General features: G+C 40.5%; 1 protein-coding gene across 1 annotated transcript in view; it reads right to left on the reverse strand.

Moving 5' to 3' along the window:
• kmt2d (lysine (K)-specific methyltransferase 2D) overlaps positions 1–19,907 on the reverse strand; it is a 37,934-nt gene that overhangs the window by 10,794 nt on the left and 7,233 nt on the right. Inside the window, exons 9-39 of the mRNA XM_082144945.1 lie at positions 19,369–19,550; positions 18,993–19,150; positions 18,290–18,439; positions 17,004–17,812; positions 16,749–16,886; positions 15,972–16,085; positions 15,761–15,865; positions 15,494–15,675; positions 15,236–15,400; positions 14,421–14,530; positions 14,281–14,322; positions 14,020–14,190; positions 13,618–13,803; positions 11,973–12,089; positions 11,006–11,269; positions 10,834–10,917; positions 10,661–10,747; positions 10,410–10,574; positions 10,193–10,277; positions 9,869–10,107; positions 9,638–9,711; positions 9,485–9,535; positions 7,791–9,398; positions 7,534–7,701; positions 3,821–3,948; positions 1,876–3,710; positions 1,664–1,787; positions 1,139–1,226; positions 1,001–1,061; positions 416–648; positions 122–326 (exon numbers count right to left, since the gene is read on the reverse strand). Of these exons, the coding sequence (XP_082001071.1) occupies positions 122–326; positions 416–648; positions 1,001–1,061; positions 1,139–1,226; positions 1,664–1,787; positions 1,876–3,710; positions 3,821–3,948; positions 7,534–7,701; positions 7,791–9,398; positions 9,485–9,535; positions 9,638–9,711; positions 9,869–10,107; positions 10,193–10,277; positions 10,410–10,574; positions 10,661–10,747; positions 10,834–10,917; positions 11,006–11,269; positions 11,973–12,089; positions 13,618–13,803; positions 14,020–14,190; positions 14,281–14,322; positions 14,421–14,530; positions 15,236–15,400; positions 15,494–15,675; positions 15,761–15,865; positions 15,972–16,085; positions 16,749–16,886; positions 17,004–17,812; positions 18,290–18,439; positions 18,993–19,150; positions 19,369–19,550 (8,128 nt within the window). The remainder of the gene's footprint in view (positions 1–121; positions 327–415; positions 649–1,000; positions 1,062–1,138; positions 1,227–1,663; positions 1,788–1,875; positions 3,711–3,820; positions 3,949–7,533; positions 7,702–7,790; positions 9,399–9,484; positions 9,536–9,637; positions 9,712–9,868; positions 10,108–10,192; positions 10,278–10,409; positions 10,575–10,660; positions 10,748–10,833; positions 10,918–11,005; positions 11,270–11,972; positions 12,090–13,617; positions 13,804–14,019; positions 14,191–14,280; positions 14,323–14,420; positions 14,531–15,235; positions 15,401–15,493; positions 15,676–15,760; positions 15,866–15,971; positions 16,086–16,748; positions 16,887–17,003; positions 17,813–18,289; positions 18,440–18,992; positions 19,151–19,368; positions 19,551–19,907) is intronic.

Here is a 19,907-nt window from a genome sequence, read left to right on the forward strand (position 1 = left end):
CCTGCTTGAGGCATCCCTGCTTGAGGCATCCCTGCTTGAGGCATCCCTGCTTGAGGCATCCCTGCTTGAGGCATCCCTGCTTGAGGCATCCCTGCTTGAGGCATCCCTGCTTGAGGCATCCCTGCTTGAGGCATCCCTCCAGGTGGTTGACCAATAATTGGTCCTCCTTGTTGGCCGATCATCATTTGTCCAGGCATCTTGGAAAGCATGTGGGGCGCCTGTGTAGAGGGCCCTGGAGCTAGCATGGAGGACCCTTGCTGATGCTGCTGTTGCTTACTCCGGTACTCTGCAATAAGATTGGTGTGCTCCTTCTGCTGCTTACGTACCTAGAAAAGCACATTTCAATGTTATTAGCTGAATGACTTTAAAGACAACAAAATCTCTCATTCGTTTGTAAAAAGATATTTTTGCATACCTGGTCCAATTGTTTCTGGATCTTACTCTGTTCCTCAGTGACCAGTTTGAGCTTTTCAGCATCTGCTTCTGCAAATTCACGCCCAGCTTTCTTTGCAGTGCGCTGCTTGGCACACAGAGCTTTACGGGATTTGCGATGTGCTCCAATTTGCTCTTCTAAGAACTTCAACTGCATTTGCAGCAACTGCTGTGTGTGCACGAGCCATTCTTCATATTGGTGCTGCTCAGCATCATCTGTTATGAGTGTTAACATCAACATTAAAAGCATGAAATAAACTGAACTGTCTATAACCTGTATGCACAATGTCTGCCTATATACTTTGTGGAAAATATAGTTTGCTACAAATTGTGCAATGCAACAAAAATAGCCAGATTTCCATGTTATCTAGATTCTGAAAATGTCAAATGAGTAAATTCAGAATGTTCATTTTAATGTCCGACTGTTTTCTGCATTGCCAAAATCATGACATTAAATTTGTGTTTACATAGGGAAAGTAATAATAATAATAATAATAATAAATAAGGGAAAGGGTAATAATAGTAGTAAAGGGGTGGTTTGTTGCAAAAATAGAAATGCACAACATACTAATGATGCCAAATTGTGGAGGATTCGGTCTTGTTTGAACCTGGTTGCTCCCTTCTCCATCCTGAAATAGAAGGATTAAGTTTAAGATGCAATTTTAAATTCACACAAAACGTGAACTAAAAATTAAAACAAACCTACCTTGGAAGACCCAGATGCAAGCTGAGCCTGGGAATCCTCATTTCCAGGGGCTGAAGTTAACCTCTGAGCCAAAAGAGATACTTGCTGCCTAAAGTTGAATACAATTTAAATTATATCCAAAACAGTACTGAAATGGGCAATTCCATGGAAATATCAACCAGATAATTTTTTAGAAAAGGAACAAAACCCTTACTAAATTATTAATTTATATTACTGTACTAAAGACCGACAACTGATTTAAGGTCATTGCATAATGTATCATCCACATGAGGTGTACACCAAATTATTCAAATTATACAAAAAATCTGGAGAGCCAATCTTTCTACTTTATATGACTACTATATAATTGTGCACTTCAAAGTGTATTGCATCACAATAACAATTTCCTGATTTAAACAGGAAAAACTTGCCTAAACACAAATGGTACTTTCTCTAAAAAGTAACATTTCATATTTTCACTTTCAATTTTACATTCATAACAGTAGACCTGATCAACAATTTGTGTTAATAAAGACAAAAAGGTACCTATTCATTCCAGGAGGTACACCTATTGGATCTTGAGCCAACACCCTCTTAATTCCTTTCAGCGCAACCATTTTAGCCTTCGCAATAGGATCCATTATGTCATCTGTCATGAATTTATCCAGCTCTGAGAATAAATAATATTTACAACATCAAATACATTTTTTGGATAATAAAATAGGAATAAACAGTTGATGAAACTCATTTCAACATACCTTTATCTGGGAAAAAGTTGCTGGCCAAGTTCTGCTGTTTAACGATATGTGGAGGTGGTGCCGTCTGTTGCTGAGGAGTAATACCAGGATGAATTCTGCCAGGCTGTCCACCTCGTAAAATGCCTTGCTGCTGTCCCATTGCTGCATGGGGAGGTGAAGGAATTGCGGCACCAATTAACCTCTGCTGCTGTTGTGGTAACACATGAGGTGGCCTAGGCACCATACCTGCTTGAGGCACAATGCCCTGGGATGGATGGTGGTGCTGCGGCATCATAATTTGATTTGGCCCCTGAGGAGGCTGTTGCTGATTCTGAATGCTGTGAAGTTGACTACCGATCCCTCCCTGTAGAGCACTTAAATGCTGCTGCTGTTGTTGTTTCTGAAGCTCCTTCTTTTCATGCTCCAAAAGATCTTGTATTAATAAAGGTAGTTCACTAGCTTCCAGAGAGCTTTCTACTTTGTCTAGATCTTCTGCTGTAGAGTGGTGGCCAGAATCTGGCAACCCAAGTGGATCATTGCCCAGGTCTGGATGTGGTGCAGTTGGTGGAAAGGACAGTGTATCTGCTTGGCTGGGAAGAGGAAAAGGTATACCACCTAAACGGACGGTGTTCAAAGAAGCAGTTGCGGTCTCTGGTTGATTAGAGGCTTTTGATCCACTGAGCAAAACCGACACAGTTTCACTGAGGTCATCTTTAACCGAAGCTTGTCCTGACTGTGGTTGTTCAACCAATCCCTTCCCTTCAAGTTTTACAGAGGACAGTCTAATGGCATCAGAGGACTCTACTTTTGGAGTATTGGTAGCAGATGAACTCTCAGTCTTTAAAGGTGGTTGAGGGGCAGTTGTGTGCGTGACCTGACAAGCTAAATCGACTCTTGGTTTCTCTTCAACCTTGATTTCTACATTAGCAGAAGACCCTGGTCCTTCCCCCTCTGCTTCCACAAGTCGCAACTGGTCAGAAAAAACATCTTTGGGATCACCCTGATCAAGCTCAGGGTCAGTGTATGCCAGCAAATCAAATTCATCACTGTTGAGCAGATCATCCAAATGAGGATCATTGGTCTCAAGATTGTCGAGGTTTCCCAAATCATCATCGCCTTTATCAGGATCAAGGTCAAGAGTAGCAAGATCATCATCCTCCACTCCGGTTTCTGCCACTGTATCACCCAGCCCTTTGGAAGCAAAGGCATCCTCTAGGTCAGACTCAGGTAGGTCAACTGGATTCACAACAGTCTGTTGACCTCTTATTGTACTTGTTTGAGGTTGAAGCTGTTGAGTAGTAGTGTGAGAAATGGGCGTTTTAGGTGTAGTAGTTGGCACCTGTTGCGGCTGTAGCTGAGACTGAGGAGGGGGTACATTGCTTTGTTGTTGCATTAATAAGTCCATACCACCCTGCTGTAACCCAAGTCTGGGATCACGCATCCCCTCAGCTGAAGCATTGAGAGATGGGGGTAAGTTCTGCTGAAGAAAAGCAGCATTCATTTCCTGCTGTGGAAGAAACATGCGTTGTCTGGGTAAAGGTGCCCTTTGCATAAACTGAGGACCGAGTGGCATCCTCTGGGAATTATGCCTCAACTCTATAAACTGAGGTGGTGCTCCCGACACATGGCTCTGTACAGCTTCTGCGCCAGTGCCTGTGACCCCTGTCAAAGGATTAGGGATATTCTGCATGGACTGCATGTTGAGAGAATTGTTGATGGGAGTATTAAGATGCTGCCTGGGAACGGCTTCGATCATAGATGGTTGCGGGAACCTCCGCGGAGCACCTTGGTTTTGCCACTGTGCAGGAAATAATGGACGAGGATACATCCCCTGAGAAATATTGGGCCCAGCTTGCCTACATAAAAAGCGCAGATTAAAAAATGTTAATTGTGAAAGTAACATTTACAAGGACTGTGTAAAATCACAGAGTAATCGAAACTAGTTGCATTTTTCAGCTCATTGTACCTTAATGCACTGGGCTCCATATTTGCTGGTGTCCCAGGAGGAGGTGGGCGGCAAAGCTTTTCATCCATTGCTCCCATTGGCAGAGGCATCCTGCTGCTAAGGGCTGCCTGAGCAACCACAGCTCTGTCCTGATGGACGTAAGGTGATGTTATGCTAATTAACAAAACACTTTTGTCTGTACAATCAGTCGAAATAAATGCACTATGCCATACAGCCATTATATATATTTAGCAATATTTCATATTTTTTTTGTTATTATATTGTTATTTTTTAGTTATAAAAAGTTGTTTTGGGCCAAATTAAGCATCCCTACAAACAAGCACAGCAAACTGGAGCATTTAAAACTAAAATAAAATAAAACTAAAATAAATAAAATCATGCAGCCATAGATTACCAATAGAGATGCACCGATATGACATTTCTCAGCCGATACCGATAGCCGATTATTCAGAATGATATCAGCCGATAACGATAGTTTGGTTTTTCTTATAAAAAAAAAAAAAAAAATCTCTCTCAAATAATACTGCAAACTATAAAGAGAACCCTCTCATCTGGTACACTATAATATTAGAGGTTAAAATTAACGACAGAGCTATATTATTATTATATTTATTTCCAGATAAATATATTTAGATGACACCTTGTTTCTTTTTCGAAGTAACAAAGCACAGAGATATTTGCGATTATTGGATAAGAGGTGCGCTACAAATAATGTTTAGTATAGGGAAAAAAAACTGCAGATCTGGCAACCCTTGCTTGAACTACAGGTGATCAGTGATGGGAATAACGGCGTTATAAATAAACGGCGTTATTTTTTTCAGTAACGAGTAATCAAACTAATTACTGCTTCCTCCATTACAACGCCATTACCGTTACTGTCAATAAAAATGTGGCGTTACTTTAATTGAGCTCACTGAAGCGGTTTTCATCCGAGTAGGCTCTCTCTCAGCCATAGGAGCTGCAAAGTTTTTTCTCTGGTGTGTGAGTGTTTATGAGGCGCGGGACTCGACAAAAGCGAGGCGAATGCCGCGAGCGTGCTCGACAGTGCGCGAGAGAGACCGAGTGTGTCCGAGAACGCGCTCGACAGTGCGCGAGAGAGACCGAGTGTGTCCGAGAACGCGCTCGACAGTGTGTGACAGAGACCGAATGTGTCCGAGCATAAATACTTTATTTATAAATAAATTACACATATCAGCATTTGAATAATCTCTGTAGCATATTGGTATCATATGCAATGTTTTAATTAGTTTATATAACAAACTCCAAAATAACCTGCAGGGAACGTTCAAACATATTTGTTTGACGGTCGTGAGCACGTGCGGCAAACACGACTAGAATTTGGCTAAAATAACCTCTGATGATGACGTTCTCTGTAGGTTATAAAAATAAACCCCCAAAAGATTATATTGTATTATTATTATTTATGTTGATACATTGTTCAGTATTATATTGAGAGCACTTTTTGTTAAACTTACTATTGTGAGGAAGAAAATACTTCAAGTAGGCTATACAGAATGTCTACCAGTTGTAAAGGTGTGTGAGTTCTATCATTTTAATTATATGCACTAGTGTATGTGTATGTATATTTTTATTAGGCTACTATTTATTTATTTTTGGTACATTTCTTAAGAAGCATAATTTATTTTTAGACTTATATGTTGGCCAGTTGTGGTCTGTGCAATAAATATTAAAAGTTCTAAACCATCTATTGTTTTATTGTTAACCTATAGTAATGATAATATTTTAATATTTAAGTTAATAGGCGTCTCTCACATTGTCCCACAGCAACATTAAAATAGTGTAGATTAGTGTACAATGTTTTATAATAATAAGATGTTCTATTTAGTGTCAATTTCATTCATTTAACATTTCATATTGGGGGTATCCAAGAAATTTCTTATATTTAAACTTTTTTTTTAAGTAACGCAATAGTTACTTTCCCTGGTAATTAGTTACTTTTGTAATGATGTAATTCAGTTACTAACGCAGTTACTTTTTGTGAGAAGTAACTAGTAACTATAACTAATTACTTTTTTTAAGTAACTTACCCAACACTGCAGGTGATTCATAGAGTCAAAAAGAGCATGCTTTTATGTAGCTGTTTTTAGCTGTTAATGCGTTATTGTCGCATTAACTTGCCCTAACTCAACACTAGGGGTTTCATCAACTAGTCGACTAGCCGACTAGTCGACTGTCACAACCACTAGTCGGCGCTGTCGGCCCTAATCGACTAGTCGGAAAACAAAATGGCGTCAGGCGCTGAGGTACCTATGCGTCCAAAACGGTCAAGGTCATGGAGTGCAATGTCGCATTTGGTGCAATATAGATGGACACGCAAAACGGGACACATTCAGAATTAATAAACATTTAGTAAACTACAGAACAGCGCGAGTGGGAAATGGCGCACCTCACACGGGCAGGGCTACGAGAACGGACACTGCACTGGTGATATAAAACGCACACACACAGGTCTGTTAACTTAAGCGATACTTTTAAGGTTGTCTAATATTTTTCTGACTAACAAATTACTGACACAGTAGGCTAAAGGGTAGATTTAAAAAAAGAAAAACTAAATTTAAATAAAGAAAAAACAAAATTTAAATAAAGAAAAAACGAAATTTAGGCTAAATAAAACAAATGAAATTTAAATAAAGAAAAAACGGAATTTAAATAAAGAAAAACGAGATTAATTTAAATTAAAAACGAGATTAATTTAGATTGATAATAACGGGTAAAAAGACTAATACATTTTGTTTCTATTAATCTATTTTCCACAATGTCAAAGCAACGCAGCTTAACCGAAAACACAAGCTCAGGCATGCACTTCGGTCCATACAAACTCCGCTGTTCTGCACTCTAGCGGTTCGAGCCGCGCCTGAATCGCGTGTCTCACGCAGGCAAGTGTGCAAACTCCAACCTGTTAAGCTGAGACGCTCACGCCACGCAGCCAGTGTTGTCGCAGGGGATACAAAAATATAGTGGTTCAGTATAACCTACATCAAACTTGTATCGGCCTATATGCTTAAATGATATTTGCTTAAAGATGCAATGAAAAATGCACAGTTAAAATTATATGCAAAAAATATGTCGTGATGTTGACAATGTTATTGTCTGAGCCTGAGGCTAGCCATGTGGCAATGTTTATCTGCAACGTTCGCTGATGCGCGTGGTGTGGCAGTTCATAACAAGAATGTTTTAATTACAAGAATGTTTTAAATGAATGCTGCTGTTTTTGTATTAACACAAGAATAACTGATGAATTTATTTATTATGTTATTTCTGAATTTCAAACATACATTTCCAATAATTCACCAGAACTCCTTCCTCTGTCTTCCTTAACAATGCTCAATGCGTTAATGCGTCAATTTAATGAATAAATAATTTAACGACTAGTCGACTAGTCGTCGACTGTTATGCAAAACTAGTCGACTAGCAAAAATCAGTAGTTGTGAAACCCCTACTCAACACAAGATATTTTCTTCACACACAGTGTGAGAGTTGTAGTCGGTCATGTTTTACCGCACCCTTATGATTGACAGGATTCAATCGGCACTGATCATCGGCTGTTTTTAAACAATCGGACAATGCTGATAGTGAAAATAATAGCTTTTATCGGCTGATACTGATTGTTGGCCAATACATCGGTGCATCTCTAATGACCATTTCATCAGATTCAATAAAAAAAACATTCAATATTAATTCAATGTCAATACCTGAGGGTAAGGAGGTGGTGCTCGCTGGCTTTTGTCTTGCTGAAAGGCCGGCATTTCCCCGCTTGGCCAATTCTGAGCAGGATTACTCACCACAGGTGCTTCCTTCTCTTGGCGAAGTGAGTTTCTCTGCATTTTTTGTCTTATCAAAAACTCTCTTAATCGCTGCCTCTGTGATACAGAAAACAAAAACATTTAAATAAAACAATTCTACCCAAAACTCTTTTTAAATGTGCACATCTAATTGGTGTCTACTTTACCTGTCTGTGCTTTTCTAACTCAGATGGACTAAGGCTCATGAGAGCTGGATCCTGTCCAGCTGACAGGTCTGACATATCCTGCGTCCCTGGCATGTTGGGTAAATGTGGAGCATCTGTTGGCCGAACAGTTGTTTCTTGGTTTCCAGGTTGAAGTGCTATTCTAGAGTTAAAATCAGCACCCATTGGTTGCTTCTGGGATTGTGGCTGCTGGAGATGGACCTGAGCTTGCTGAGAAGTCATCATCTGCTGCTGGCCAACTATTTGTTGCTGGCCCATTTGAAGCCCTACACCAGGACTGCAGCTGAAAGCAGAGGGTTTTCCAGAAAGTGGATCTGCTACTGAGGGTGAGCAGGGAGGTTGCTGGCTAGGATGAGGTGAGCCTCTAAATGGAGAGTTACCGTCTGGTGCTACAGAAGATGGGCGAGGAGGTTTATGCAGTGAGGCAAAGGGATCTCTGGACTGAGGTCGTGAAGGTGGGCGGGAGTAAGGGTCAGGTGACTGGAAGCGTGGAGTGGCCGGCGACTGCACAGAAAGCATTTCATTGGAAATGGCTCCTGGTGTGAGAGGTGACTGAGAACTGCCTTGCGACTGAGGACTGGAAGGCAATCTTGAATACGTTTCTTGCTGAGGCGCAGGAAGCCTTTGGGGTAGAGGAGAGGAGCCATCACCCGATTGAGGTCGCGGAGTGAGAGGCTGGGTGTAAGGGTCAGAGAACGTGGAGGGAGATTGGCGGTAACTCTCAGGAGGATGATGATTAGGAGAGGCACCCGGAGGTTGTGAAACAGACAAGCCACCTGCATCCCCCTGATGCATACGAGGTGTCATGGGGGCTTTGAATAACCCATCTCCAGAGTCCAAACTAGCAGGAGAACCAGAGCTAAGGTCTTGTCTGCCAAAGGAAGAACGTGGAGATGGGGCATTCATTTCTGCCCTATTTGGGCCCACCCCAGCAGGCGAAGAAGCTATTGCAGATTGAGAAGGAGATGAAGTATGATCTTGTCGCGCAGCTCCATGCTGGCCCCGGTAAGGGTCGCCACAATGGGTTGTATGAGGTGGTGAGAACATCTGAGAATCTCCAGGCCCACCAGGCCTAGGTCGAGGACTCTCAGGTGGACCTAAGGCCTCCTGAGAGGGCTGCTGAGGTTTGGGGATCTGCTGTTGTGATCTAAAAAATGGGTCAACCTGCTGGGCCCTGCGAGGAGTCCCTGGTTGCATGTCAAGGGAGCCGAAACTGGCTGGCCGTCCCTGAGTAGCACCCTGTGAGCCAGGCATAGGATATCCTGAGGAAGAGACTGGCAAGGGGCTGGAAGAAGGCTGCGAGTATGGGGTGGATGGCTGAGATTGAAGGTGCGGAGACTGAGAGGGAAGTTTAGAAAATGGGTCTGTCTGCAAATCAGCTGAGCAAGGAGTCTTGAGGGGTCCATCAGGAAAAAAGGCTGAAGATGCAGAGTCTGGGGCATGGGGGTAAGGACTCTCAGCAGAGCTTGGCTGGGAGGGAGTGGATACAGAGCCTGAGGGTGGAGGAATTTGAAGGTGCAGATTAGGGCGTTCGCCTTTAATACGGCCAGGCTCTGTTTTGATAGGCCGACATACTTGACTCTCAGCCTGCTGTTGAGAAGAATAAAGAAACAAATTTACAATTACAATGCAAACACATCAACATATAAAGTGCATTTGTAGAGATTGTCACTTACCTTCTGTGCCTTGTTTATTCTCTGAGCAGCCCTATTATCTTTGGCCTTTTGCTGAATGGATAAGGGACAAGTGGTAAACAAATGAAAACTGTTAGAGGACAAAGACAGTACTTTGAAATTAAAGTTACACTATAGGTTCAAACTAGCACCTACCAGATAAGGAACCTTGTCTGCAGCTGATACCTTCCTCCAAATCTTCATTATTTGTTTGCAGCGACTTGCCCAGTCTATGGAAATAAATTAAATTATGAAGCAGACCTAACAAATCTTTAGTCATGTAAACCCTCCAAATTTTTAGGAGTAAAACTATTACTAAGTTAAAGTGGAATTAGCAGGTACACCTTCTACAACACTTTAACATTCAAAAGTCAGTTCAATACTAACCAGGGTAGTCCTGTTTGAGACTAGGGAAGTTCATGTTAGCATATAATACAGGAGAGATGGTAGATAGATTTCCCAATTCCTCATCCTTCTCCCAACGCTGCAGACTGCGCTGATTGTAGGAGAGGCCATCACCTTCCTGTTCAGTAGGAGTTGGAGGAGTGGAAGGGGTGGCTGGAGTGGATGGTGTTGCCCATGGACTTTCCTCATCCTGGTCTGGACTGAAAAGACTCCCTCGATCACTGGAGATGAGAAAAATAAAGTAATATAAAGGTGGTCAAATTCATAAGGGGACAAAAGGGAGAAGGGCAAAGAAAAAAAGCTTACCGTATGTCGAAAAAGGGGGACTGGGAGAGACCTGAAAAAGAGTCCATGATACCAGTTGAGGGGAGTGCGCCAGATAAGGAAGCACCTGTAGTTAAATCATGGTGCATTTTTAAGTGTATACAAGTATAACGAATCTAACTTATATAACACATCTTGAGTGAAAAAAGTAAATTATATATAATTTTTTTTAATTTAATATATAAAATTCTGCTCATACCTGGAAGGAGGTTTCTTTGAGGGAAACCACTTAGATTTGGATCACTCTCCTGAACAGGCTTAATGCTAGGCTGCAGGGGCCCACTCACAGAGCTCCCTTCAGTAGGTCCAAGTACTTTGCGGAAGAACTGCTCAGAATCCTGACTTTCTAGTCCCCGAGGGAGATCTGGTGGGTGAAAAGGGTGGTCTTTTGAGTAATACAACTTTTCATGACAACAGGTACCTCACTTTTTTGTTGACGAAAGTATTTACCTTCATTCTTCTGTACGTCAGACCCTTGTGCATCACCTGAGCTCTGTTCCGTGTTGGAAAGTTGCCCAATTACTCCTGGCACTACTGCTACAAAATGTTGTGCAAGTTAAATACTATGTTCTGAAAACAATCATTGCTAAAATAACAAACTACCACAGCTTTGAAAATCCTACCTGATCGATCACCTGGAGGCTTGGATCCCTCACCCTCTTGCTTTAGTTCCATGGGAAGACCAGTCAGCCTGACTGTGGCTTCAACTGTAAGAACAAAATGAAACAACTGTTTAAATCTATGCCACATCTAGCTTTATTACTCTCAAACACTAACATTGACGTAGTGTCTTACCTGGTTCAGAGGCTGTATTTCTGGCCCCATTCCCAGGGAGAGGAGGTCTCTGAATGCCCTGCGTATGTCTTTGGGTTGGAGGAGCAAGAAAAGCTCTCTTACTCTGATCGAGCAATGTCTTGCCAAAGAAAGCTTCCTGTAGGTATGCAGGAAACATGTCCTCCAACTTGCTCTTCTTTCTGCCCCTGCGCTTCTTGGCTTGCTCACCCTCTCCCTCTGCAGTCTTTGCCTCTGGGACATCGAGAGGTATGTCAGGATGAGGTCCTACATGAATAAAATCTGACGGTTAAAATTACTGGAGTTATATGACGGTTTGGTGAATGCTTTGAGATCATAAAAGATGTTGAGGCTACCATGTAAGACCACACTGCACTAAGAAACATTTAAAAAATACTAAAGGATGCTGGACTAAAACATTGGGTTAAAAACAAAAACAAAACTCAATTTATACTTCCCCAAAAAACAACAAATGGTTTGGCATGACACTGATCACTTTACTATAAGCTAATACGCAGTGTACTATGTTTAACATCACTGAATTTAACAGATATAATTTTTCTATTTGATATTATAAAAGTTGAAAAGATCAAAGAACATTTTATTCAGAGAAAACTGCCAGAGGACTGTAACATGCAAGATTATGACCATAACATTTTATTTGCAAATTTGTACTTCACTGTTCAGATTTCCTGAGTGTTTTGATGCAAGGCATTTAGAATATATTTCATAAAAAGGAACTGAAAGACATTTTTTGTGGTCAATAATAACTGACAGCCCCAGACAGTCAAGGGAGTTGCACCCACAGACTTTTTTTTGTAGTAGTTGGCAGGGACATTAGCATTTTTTTGAAAACTATACCAGTGTGCTTAAAACATTCCAAGACTCAACACTGATATAACAAAACTCAACAATCATTAGATGCTGGTGTTTGCTGTGGCAGTGTGAAGGCCAATTTGGACACACTTGCCTTCCTCAAGTTTCGCTTCAGCTGCTTGACCTTCAGGAACAGCATCACCAGAGGCAGACAGACTCCTCCTCATTCGTGTGTGACACTTTCTTTGCCGGACCATGAAGCCTCCAATCCCTAAAAGTGAAAAATCACTTTATTACCATTTTCTTTCAAAGCACAGAACACTGATACAGCTATTAGTAGGGGTGTAACGATATTCAAACCGAACCGACAAACCGCGATACAACAGCCACGGTTCGAACCGCGATACTCTCATGTCGAACCGAACGCGCCCCGCCCCCTGCTGCCCCGGCCCAACTCTCACATCACTTTGTCACAAAACTATTTTTTTCTTCCTTGACATTTGATTAAATAGTTATTAATGAGTACACTTTTAACAACTAATAAGAGCTGTAGTTTTACTAAATATTATTATAATATTATTTACTAAATAAAGTGCATGTCACGTGATTTGGGTGATCGATCACGCTCGAGAGTTTACATACGCACTTCAGGATGGCAACTCATATTGAGATTGAAGACCCTCCGGTCACAACCACTGACTGATACAGCAGCAACAGCAGCAGTGCTGATCACGAATCACCGACACCTGTCATCATCCAATATGATGACATATCACAGCATTTTTTAATCATCGTTTTGAGACAAATCATTGTTTGTTTTGCGAACATAATCCTCTGCCGTCTGGTCGCTTCCGCTTCAAGCCGGACTCGTCTCGCGCTAACGGTAATTCCTTTTCACTGTCCACGTTTTGATTTCGGCAAATCAATTTTAGCGAATGCAAACAACGTGATTATTGTTCATGAGTCCAACATCCAGCCACGCAAGAAAACATGTAATCTACCTGAGGGAATAATATGCTCACAAAACATTTCTGATTATTATTAATGTTTAAGACTGGTTTGTTTTTTCCCCCCCAGGATTCTATGAAGAATGTAAAGATCATAAGATATTTATTTGAAATAGAAAGCTTGTGTAACACTATAAATGTAGGCTACTGTCACTTTTGATTAACGTAATGCATCCTTGCTGAATAAAAGTAGGCAATTACTTTCTTTCATTTCTTTCCCCCCAAAAATTATCTTACAAACCTCAAACTTTTGAACTGTAGGCCTATGTATAATGTTAAAAAAGCTTTCTATTTCAGATAAATGCTGTTATTTTGAATGGTGGTTTGTTTGTAATGTGACATTTTGTTTGTAAGACTTTACAATAATTTTTAGAATTAAATTGTACATACCGGTAAATAGGTTAAGCAATACAAATGTGTTTGTCTGATAACCTTTTAAACATATACTTAACTGTCTGCAGACAATGAAATGATGTACATTGTGCGATGCAGAACAAATATTTTGAGTGTCCCTTGTTTTCCTATAAAGAACCACGATTGTCCCGCATTTTACTTTTCTGAAGTTGGCAACCCTACTCAGGTGTGCAGTTTATTTCTGACTAGTCAGTGGAGGCATTTATTTCATTTTAGTTAACTCAGGTGTGCTAAGTGCTCTAAAGAAAGGCTGAAGCCCCACAGCAAACAGAACCGAACCGAACCGAACCGTGGCTCCAAAACCGTGATATGAACCGAACCGTGGCATTGGTGTATCGTTACACCCCTAGCTATTAGGAAACAAAACAGCTCAGTGACCTGGTCTGTATGGTTTCCGCTTTCTCTTCTTCCCGTCATCAGTCTCTTCTACTCCTCCTTTGAGTGTTTCACAGTCAGCCATGCCCTCTATACCCCCATCTGTCCCAGTTTCTCTGTCCACTCCATCCCTGTCTGGACTCCCAGGTGCTTCCAGCTTGGGCTCACATTCCATCGCTTCTGCACCTCCTATATACATATATATATATACACAGTTATATTATTTGCATTCATAATCAATCACAGTAAATCACAACACTGATTTAACTACACAATGTTCGAGGAAAACAGCCTGAAGAGTTCTTTAAGTATTTATAAACATTGTACCAGCGTTCATTTGCAACGAAGACAAAAAAAATTGGTCACATACAGTATAAAAATAATTAAACTTTGTAATAAACTGACCTTTCCCCTCATCACCATCTGCATCACCTTCTTTCAGCTCATCAATACACATGGTGCCCAGTCGGGACCGGCGCTGCCTGCGCTTGTGCAGGGGTGACATGGAGATGCTTCGCAATAAAGACATGCCAGTCTCTGTTAGCCAGACACCCTCCAGACGATAAAACTGTGGCTCTGAAGCAAGCGGATGGACAAACAGATAAAGTCAGATAAAAATAGCAAATAGATGAAAGCCTGACAACTAATTATCAAACATGCACATACCTGGATCTTTCATTTTGAAAACCGACATCATAGGAGACTCCACTAAGAGAGATAGATAAAGGTTATTATTTTGTGAAATAGAACTTCTAATCAACCCACTAATGAAATTAACTTCTAATCAAATCTATCACGAAACTCACCAATAGGCCTGGGGACATATGGAGTGCAGGCTGTACAGGCAAAGCCTTCATCAGATGCTTGTTCAACCTCATCCTCAGTGTAAAGACTCTCACATACAGCATGAACCCATCTACAAAAGACAAAAAAATGTCTCTTATGCTCACTAAGGCTTATGCAAAAAAAAGAAGAAATATTGTGAACTATTATTTCCTTTAAAGTGGCTTTTCTATTTGAATACATTTGAATATGTAATTTATTCCTGTGATGCCAAAGCTGTGTCACATGATTCTACAGTAATCAATCTAATAAGCTGATTTGGCGCTCGAAAACATTTATTATTACTATCAATGTTGAAAACAGTTGTGCTATTTAATATTTTGTTGGAAATCATGATACATTTTTTGAGTGGTCAACCGATATTGTTTTTTTGATGGCCTATGCAAAGAGCAGGATGGCCAATGGCCAATATATTTAATGAATTAGAAATAAATAATTTGAAAAGGAATTTTAAAATCTGTAAAATAAAGACATACTTTAGATGGTAACTTCTTGATTCTTCAAATCTATTACAGTATTTTTCACAAATAAAGAAATTGTGAAATATATATATATTTATATAGTGTCGATTGAGTATTATAGCATTTGCCTTTCTATTACCAATGATATTAATGCAAACGCTATAATACTTTCTCGTATACCGTATACTTTCTTTGTTTAACAGTTCTATCTAATAACCTATTAGCTGGAACTGTTAAACAGAGACCAACTAATGAAGATGGAGAATGGGAGCTAGGATTGTCCTTTATTAATATACATGATCCAGTTCCAGACTGACCTGTCACAGTGCTGACACTGCAGAAGCAGCTCCTCCTCCATGAAGTTCTCACGACACACAGGACATGTTACCAGGCTGGCGCAAGGGCCGCAGTGATTGTAGTTATTTTGCCACTCACAGTGGAACCCAGGGGAACTAGCACCACACTGCATACAGCACACACACCTGAAGGGGGGTAGATCAATAGTTTGGTTACAACATTTTCTCTTTGGGCTCCCAACTGACACATTTAATCACTGTATGGAGGCAATGACACACCATTTGCACTTCCAGCCTCCCTTAGGCACAGTCTGTAAGGGTGGGTCCAAGCAATAAGTGTGATAGCTGACATCACAGTCGTCACAAAGCAGCAATCGGGCAGGATCTGAAGCCTTCCCACACACCTCACACACAATGCACTCAAGACAACGCCAGCCTTTTCTTAGCATCATCTTGGTGATCTATAGAGGAGAAATCCAAATAAAGAAATAATGAGGATCTGTGCATAAAGAGGGTCACCATACAGAATAGAGTTCAAAAGCTTACCTTGCTGTTCACACAGTATGGATGATAACACTGTGCACACTGAGCACAGGCTAAAAGCTGGCCCTCCACACCTTGTCCAAAACTACCACACACTACACACATGTCCTGTTACACACAAAGAAAGACAAATTATAGTCACTTATGACGCTGAATTTTATAGGAATTTGAAAGAATAATAATAACAATAATGAATAATGAAAGTTAATCGTACCTGCTGCAGGACAAACTTATCAGTGTTGGAGAAAAGTACCACAGTATTTTGCATTGTGTCATCTTCCTCCTCATCTTCTTCTTTGCTAAGTCCAGTGTCTGCAGTCATGCTTAGCTGTAAATATTATAGATGCATTTAATAAAAAAATGTGTTTAGCACAAGAGGTAAAGGCTGTTTCAAAGATTTCCGGTGTACCTTTCACAAGTCAACATCTCCTATTTATGGGAATTTTGACATAACCTGAGCACTATTAAACTGTTACAAAACAATAAAGGCTATAAGGTTAAATCAAAATTCTATGATTGTGTTTTAATGCCAACTAACTAAATAACTATTTAGTGCTATAAACATTTTTAATTAGCTTTCAGTTTTTAAAATTTTCGCTTAAGTTTTAATAATTTTGCTATAAGCTTTTGTCATTCATTTTTAATTATAATAAGCTTACAATTATTTCAGCTTTAGTAACTTTAGCATTTCATTATTTAAACTCATCTCAGATAATTGCCATGGCAAAAATCTTTAGTTTTTAGTTTAATATTTATATTTTATTTTGTATTTCTATTTCCATTAATAAAAAATATTTTAATAGATTATTTAGTAACACTGGTTGTAATGGTTTTAGAATAATTCATATTGCTAAAACAAAATACTTCATATTAACCAGGGCACTAAAATGTTAATGTACAATTCTAATGAACAACATAAGTTTACATTAAAATGCCTTAAAACTCTAGTAAAAGAAAAAAGAAGGGATTGCAGATGAAGTGAAGAGCTTACTATAAAGGCGTCAATACAAGAGGCCATTGCTTTGAGACGTGACCGCCCACGCCCTCTGCCACCACCACTGCCGCCGCCACCGCCGCCACCACCGCCACCTCGTGGCCGCCGTTTCCCTGGGAAACCACTGCCTCTGCCCTGATGGGTCAGGAAATAAATTTATGAGCATCAAACTTAACTGCTCTTGGACTATTGGAGAACCAAAATTTCAAGAATTAAATTTCATGCAGAAAAAGTTTATAGACTGACATCCACCTGCTTTACCCGTGAGCGTCCAGGAGAACCCCTACGCTTCACTTTCTCCCCATCGGGCTTCAGCGGATCAAATGGCAACGAGTCCTCTGTTTCGGTGAGCAGCGAATCAGAACGGGTCCTGCCAGCTGGCACCAGGCTGAGTTCCATGGACAGCATCTGAGAGTCTGCCTCAGCCGGCGAGCCAAGGAAACCGCTGCTGCTCTCGTCACCATGGCTAATGTTAGATGTCTCATCGAGGACCAGCTCGGGCTTCATATCTTCTTGCATCTCCTTCCTGGATTGATCATCTTCTCCCTGACTCTCATCTTTGAGGAGAGACTCATCTAAGGATTCCTCCAACCCCTGCTCATCCTCCTCTTCCTCAGACTGGCCCATTCTGTCATCGGTGTCAGATGCAAGGGGCATTTCTGTCTGAGGAGCATGTGGAGGAGTCCTGTCTATTGACCCTTGCCGCGTCTCAGATCCCATGTCCTCCAAGTCCATCGCAACTGGCTCTGCTTCTTCCAAAACAGGGAGCGTGATTTGAGAAGATTGAGAACACAGGCTTGACGGAGGCTTTGTTTCAGTGGAATCCACTGTAATGTCCACCTCTGTCTCTGTTTGAGGAGGCTTGTCTTGCCCTTGCGACTCCTGCCTTTCTATAGGAATCTGGGATACATCAGGTTGGGCTTCCTCTATAGTGTCAGGGACAGGGCTGTCTGGGCTATCCTTAATAGGAGGGTCCTGAGTGTCCTTTGATTTTTCCTCAACTGCCTCTGTAACCACTGTTTCACTGGTACTCTCCTCCTCTTTTTGTTTTTCATCCATATCTATAGAAGACAACAAGCTTAAGAAATACAAACATCAAAAAAATCTCTTAAATACCTAATAGTCTGTAGCATGGAGGATTTGTGGGAACTGCGAGGAATGTTTTGTGATAGTTTTGGAAAGATTTTAAAAAAATAATAATAATAATAATAATTTTGCAACAAAAAAAATCAGTGTTGTAGTTTCATATTACAGCTATTATTGCAAATAAAAACCTAATATTTGCAGCTTGTTTGCAAATAAAACTTAATTGAAAACATTAATTAAAAAAATATGTATAAAATATGTGTAGTTTATAAATTACATTTCCCCATCAAAAATATAATTTTATTTTTATTAAACATTGAACTATGCTGCCATTAAAATAAAATGAACTATCAGATTACATAAAAATAGGCAATATGCTTATTTTTTTGTGGCAGGGCCAGTGTAAGTGTTTGCAAGTAAACACCTGAACTATGGTGGGTTTCGAAATTTACCTGAAACCGTAGCTAAAGAAGCCTGCTGCTCTGTAGAGACCTCACTGTGCACATTAGTCTCTGTGGAGCCCTCAGCACCTTCTGGCCGTAGTTCCTCCTCTATAATGCTTTCTTTCACTTCTGCCATTCCAACCACCTCAAGCTCTGTCCCTAAAATGAAACATCAGCTCAATATCCACATCTAATATCAGTCAATAATACACAGAGAACAGAAACTAGGGCTGGGTCTCACCAACTAACCCATGATACCACATACACATTGCTATACAGAGAAAACACTGACTGCAATGCAGCATTCAGAACTGAATTAAATGAGGCATTTTAAATTCCAAAGCCCGAATTTTCAAATTTGCATTCATCAGGTACACTACTGTACAAAAGTTTGGGTTCAATACCATTTTTTTTAAGAAATTAATACTTTAAAACAGCAAGGATGCATTGAATTGATAGGATAAAACCTATCAAGATGTAAAACCTAATGGATGATTTGGAATGATGATCCTGGATGACAGGAATACAGGCAACAGGAATCATTAATGTTTACACTACAAATGCGATGTCACATGCAATTCTGACAACATCTGAATGTAGTTTGAAAAAAACCCATTCATAAGTACATCTTGGACCCTTTTTAGACCTCATCACGAGACTGGTTTTAAAGAGCCCTTAAAATTAGTTAAAAACTGAGTATTAAAGAACATACCCAATTCCATTGGCACCTCCGAATCCGCTTTCTCATCTACATTTGTGGATGACACCTCAGACTCGATTGGAACCTCATCTGGGATTTCTTTGCAGAGCACACAGATGCATTTCTCCTCAGGAGGTCCTGACAGAGAGGCACAATCTCTGTGAACCCATCTGCGGACGACATCAATCAAGTTATAAATATGCAAAGAGACAACTGAAAGTCAGTTTGTTAGTTACTTCATAGCAAACATTGCTTCACAATAGAGAATTTTTAAAAGGTCACCTCCATTTTAGTAAACTGCTTCTTTGTACAGCACCAAACGCTCTGCTCTAGACAAGGAAGCAGCTCACCTGCCTGTGCTTTATACCAGAAGGTACAAAAAACTAACCTGTGGCAGATGGCACAGCGATGTTGGAGGGAGGCCGAGGGCTCCACGGCTTTACTGCACACACCGCAGACAGAGGTGCGCCTGCGCTGGCAGCCATCGCATACTGTGTAGCTCTCAAACCACTGTTCAGAGCCAGGAAGCTTCAGCCCTCGCATGCCACAGTCAATACACACACGGCACCGCTGAAACAGACATGCAAATGAGGTCAGCCAAACCAATAGAGTGATATTTCACTCACAAAAATCACATTTTCCTATTTGCCAAACATCTGTTCAAACTGATATCACCATCACACGCCACAATCACTCAAAGGGACATTATAAAAGGAATGGCAAACATTTTTAACCTCCTTAGAAGCTAATCATAAAGTGTGTTTTTACGGTTAAAAATGCGAGACGCAGGGTAGTGAAACTAAAAAAGATTTGCATGCCATAAAAACGCACTAGAGATTTGTTTTTTGTTTTTAAGTTGAACTTTTTAACTTGAGCACTGTGTTTTTAGAAAGGCGTATCAACCGTAAGACGTTGCAAAGGATACCA

This window comes from Leuciscus leuciscus (genome assembly GCF_965113295.1).
Source record: "Leuciscus leuciscus genome assembly, chromosome: 18".
NCBI classification, from domain to species: Eukaryota; Metazoa; Chordata; class Actinopteri; order Cypriniformes; family Leuciscidae; genus Leuciscus; species Leuciscus leuciscus.